Source organism: Engraulis encrasicolus, chromosome 21 (genome assembly GCF_034702125.1).
Source record: "Engraulis encrasicolus isolate BLACKSEA-1 chromosome 21, IST_EnEncr_1.0, whole genome shotgun sequence".
In the NCBI taxonomy this organism is placed as follows: Eukaryota; Metazoa; Chordata; class Actinopteri; order Clupeiformes; family Engraulidae; genus Engraulis; species Engraulis encrasicolus.
Window position 1 is genome coordinate 49535688 of NC_085877.1, and position 5000 is coordinate 49540687.

The 5000-nt window shown below is 42.1% G+C and overlaps 1 protein-coding gene across 1 annotated transcript in view; it reads left to right on the top strand.

Moving 5' to 3' along the window:
• LOC134437454 (neurexin-2-like) overlaps positions 1-5000 on the top strand; it is a 690433-nt gene that overhangs the window by 653913 nt on the left and 31520 nt on the right. The window contains exon 19 of the mRNA XM_063186945.1: positions 4436-4525. Coding sequence (XP_063043015.1) covers positions 4436-4525 — 90 coding nt within the window. The remainder of the gene's footprint in view (positions 1-4435; positions 4526-5000) is intronic.

Consider the following 5000-nt stretch of genomic DNA (forward strand, 5'->3'; position numbering starts at 1 on the left):
GCACACACACACACACATAAACACGCACACACTCACACACACACACACACACACACACACACACACACACACACACACACACACACACACACACACACACACACACACACACACACACACACACACACACACACACACACACATACACACACATACACATACACACACACACAGAATAATATAGTTGATAGGGGAAGGGCGCCATTGGGCGGCATTACACTATTCTACCTTTTACTGTAATTCTAAATTGAGTGTTGGGAGGCCTATGATGAGGTTGCGGGGGTTGGGGGGGGCTATGATGAGGTCAAAGGGACATTTGTTCAAAAAAGGTTCATAACCACTGTTCCAAGATAATGAACATACTACGTGTAACCCACTAGTTCTATATAGCATTAGTGTGTGTTGTGTTTAAAATTATTTAAGCCAGTAGGATGGTCTGTGATAGTGATTTACTAAATATTAGAGATGCACAGGATTCTGATTTTTAGGAGCCTGCCGGATACCGGATCCACTGCTTAAGATCCTGCCGGATCCGGAACCGGATACCGGATCCTATGAAAGGGTTGAAACACATAGCCTACTCACACACGTGGGCCCTTTTTATCACGTTGGCTCAAACTATTTTGACTGAAAAGCCTCGGCTACCGGATCCTGGATCCTGGAACCGGATCCGGATCCTGTGAAAAACCCTATTATCCTGCCGGATCCGGAACCGGATCTTGGATCCGGTGCATCTCTATTAAATATGCCTGTTCTATTCAAACTCTTTAAGTCAGTAGTGTCTGTTAGTAATGTAGCCTCTTACAGCAGATGGGGTCGCCGGCGGGCCTATTCACTATTTGCTGAATATACTCAACTACATCATAACAACATTGCTATGACAGTGCTGACAGCCTTAACTAACAGATTAAGACATAGACATTACAATTTTGGTGACAGTAAGGTTATAACATAGATGCTGCTGTAAGAGGTTAAACGTGTGTATTGTGCTCTCTCCCAGCTAGTGATTACCATATTCAATTGGTGTGTTGTGTTCAAACACTTCTATCTAGTTTAAGACAAGAGAGAACAGATGAGTGCATCTGTGGGGTAATAATGTGAAAAAATTCACGTGCTCATCGGTATCCAAAGTTGCAAACTTGTAATATATATAGAGAGAGAGAGGGTCCAAGGCACCCTGAAATCCGTATTAAAAGTCCTTTATTAATACATGAACACCATAAATAGCCGACGCCTTTCGACCGAAAAACCTTGAATGTAAGAAGTTGGTATATCTTCTACAATTCTTTTGGAATTTCATTACATATCATTTTAACCATTTGAATAGGTAAGCTGGAGGATATCATGAAGTGTCATTTGTGTATGATGAAAAATAGAGAAGTTATTTAAGAATAAAGTTTCAAAACGGTCATTTTTGACCCGTAACACAAACAGAGGGTTAAGCTACACCACCCTTTGAGAGTACATAGAACACCACCACCTAGTGTTCGTATTATGGCATTACTTTGAATTCAAATCCATCCAATTCGGAGTTTCGTACAAGCCTGGTTACCACATGCTATTGATCGTGAAGTATTTCGTAAAAGCCTGGTTACCACATGCTATTGATCGTACAAGCCTGGTTACCACATGCTATTGATCGTACCAGCCTGGTTACCACATGCTATTGATATTACCAGCCTGGTTACCACATGCTGTTGATCGTGAAGTATTTCTAGATTATCATGTCAACATACACCACAGCACAAACAGGACAAAAACTTCCCAAAAAACCTTTTTCAGAAAGGGCATTTTGTATCCAATAGGGCTTAAGGGCAGGTGCTTTAGCAGCTCCTCATCCCTATCTGTGCTCGCCTATGCTGATGCTAAGACGTGTGTTGTGTTGATTCTCTCCCAGGAGAACACATTAAACCTCATTTTCTCCTAGCCTGATTATCATCGACTTTCAAATCTCTTCGAGCCTTGGTCTGACCAAGACCATAACAAATGACATTTCCCAAACTGTATGGTTGACCCACCGCCCTTAGTTTGCTAATGGTTGTTTGCTCCCTGAAAAAGTGGGAGGAGTTCGTGTTTGTATTGTTCTTGGCCTGACTAGAGGCAGCACTGAAGGTGTGGCGTCACTAAGAGGGCACAGCCTGGCTAATTATCTCCTGCCCTCTCAATATGTTATATCATGCTGTTTGAATGTGAGATATGCTATGCCATATGTTCGATGTAACAAAAACATAAACACCTCACAAATGTACAGGTTAAATACTTTTCCCCAGGTTTCTTATATCAATATGTGTGTTGTGTTAATTCTCTCCCAAAAGACTGCCTTGTACCCCATTGTCTCCTCCCCTCTCAATATGTTAAACCATGCTGTTTGAATTTGCTGTTGAGATATGCTATAAAGGGAAGAAATCTGGTAGCACACTCTAGTGAAGACGCTTTGGTCCAACGCTCTGTAGATGAATGGGAAATTACCGAGGGGACATCCATGTGGCACCACACTTTTCCTCCTCCCCTTTAAACTAATGTCTGGTCCTGCGCTGGTTGTGCTGGATTGTCACTAGTGGTGCGGAGTATGTGTTCTAGGAGATATGGTATGCTTTTCTGCACCTATGCATTACAGAGTTTCAATAATGCGTAACACTTTACAATAACTACCCAAAAAAGCTTAATAAACACTTTGTTAACATTTAATTATAATTAACATTTAACTAAGCATTTACAAATGTTTGTAAATGAGTAAGAAACAAACAACGACAACACAGTGGAGTGGGAATCAACATCTACTGTGTGAGTTTTATGTGGTTTCATGTATTCTGGTCTTTGGAGGATAAACTTCCAGGACCAATAAGACTGTGCCGTGTCTGTTGTGTTACCATAGTATTCTCGCCCATTTATGAACATTTTGTTGATAATTAGGTCATTATTTATAAAGTATTTATAAAGCTTTTTGGGGGGTAGTTATTGTTAAGTGTTACCCATTAATGTTATCTACGCCTTACCATACCGCCACATGGTGTTGATGAACATGCAAGCCTGATATCTCTGAATGATTCATGAATATGTCTTAAAGGGGTATGCCACTATTTTGGGGCTTAATACAGTTAAAGTCGTTGACCAGGGTTTATAAAGGTGGTAAAGTGTCTTATTTTTCATGTAAGCCGTTATCTTGCTTTAAGACAAGTTAAAAGAGGGAATATGCCGCTAAGCTAGTGAAAGTCAATGTATCCGTGTAGCATGCTACAATGCTACACGGATACATTGACTTTCACTAGCTTAGTGACATATTCCCTCTTTTAACTTGTCTTAAAGCAAGACAACGGCTTACATGAAAAATAAGACACTTTACCACCTTTATAAACCCCAGCCAACGATTTTAACTGTATTAAGCCCCAAAATAGTGGCATACACCTTTAAGCACTCTTTTCAAACTCAACTGCCGTCATATTTCTGGCACACCCCTTTAACTGTGTTATATCATGTTGTTTGAATATGAGATGCCGTATGTTATGTTATGATATGCTTTTGCTCGGGTTTGAATACAGTGTGTTAAGTATTTCTAACCCCAACGCCGCCATATGAATGATGCAAACCAGATATCTCTAAAATGATTCATAAATATGTTTTAACTCTGCTAACTTGATAACCAGCTTTTTAAACCGGCCTTAAGTAGTTGTCGAACTCGCCTCCTGTGTTAACTAGCAGCTAGTTTACTGTGATATCTGTTATCCAGCTAACTACAACCTGTAATCCCCCCTAGCCGGGTTGGTCACCTCTCTCTATGTCTAACTAAAGTGCACTAAAGGCCTTATAACCTGAACAACAAAAAAAACACATTTATCACCTTTAGAAACTTTATAAGCTTTGAACTTTGAACCCTTTGACCTCTGCTCTTTTTTTCTCATAGACAGAGAGCACTAGATGTCACATTCAGCCTGTTGGTGTCTGTCAATGCCAGGTGCCGCCATCTTGGTACAGTAGTTCCATCATGGTACAGACCTACTCGGTGCGCTTTCCACACCATCACCTTGTTGTATCACTAATTGATGTCCACCGTTATGTCTGTTCAAAGATGGCAGCAACCAAATTGGTGCACTCTCTCCAACTGACAGACAGACAGGGGTAAGATGGCAGCTACCAAATTGGAATATTCTCTCAAAAACCGACAGACATGGGCCTGTACAAACATGGCGGCCACCGTATTCACTCAACCTGACAGGCGTAGTCGTAGCCTTGTCGACACGACATCTTGTACTCTCTACCTCTATGGCTCTCTTTTTAACCATTTTCTACCCCTTTTACAGATGTATAACCTCTATGTGTGTGTGTGTGTGTGTGTGTGTGTTTTCTCTGTCCTCTCTGACCTAAACCCTGCTGCTGCTCTCCTCTGCTCTCGTCTCGCCTGCGCTCGTCTCGTCTCGTCTCGTCTGGGCTCCAATAGGGAGTTCGGATAGCGAGAGACTGAGCCTAGCTAGGCAGCGCATTCCCTTCCGAATGGGCCGCGTAGTCGATGAGTGGCTTGTCGAAAAAGGTAACTACTGCTGCTGCTGCTAAACCACTTTACTAAACCCTAACCAGATAAACGCAACTAACCAACCCCTGCAAGAGGTGCAGCGTGTGTGTGTGTGTGTGTGTGCGCGCGTGTGTGTGTGTGTGTGTGTGTGTGTGTGTGTGTGTGTGTGTGTGTGTGTGTGTGTGTGTGTGTGTGTGTGTGTGTGTGTGTGTGTGTGTGTGCGTGTGTGTCTGGAAGATGTTTGAGAAGTGAGTGTGTGCATGTTTCATGTTTCTGTGCGTGTATGCATGCCTGAACCACCCATTTTTGTAGTCCATTAGCCACAGCTTATAATGTGTTTCAATGGGAGAAAAGACTTCACACTAGGCTACCTGAAGAAGCCATTTTTGTAGTTCAGTAGCCACGGCGTATAATGGGTTCCAACGGGAGAAAAGACTACACAGTAGGACTAGGCTACCTGAAGAAGCAATTTTTGTAGTTCATTAGCCATGTA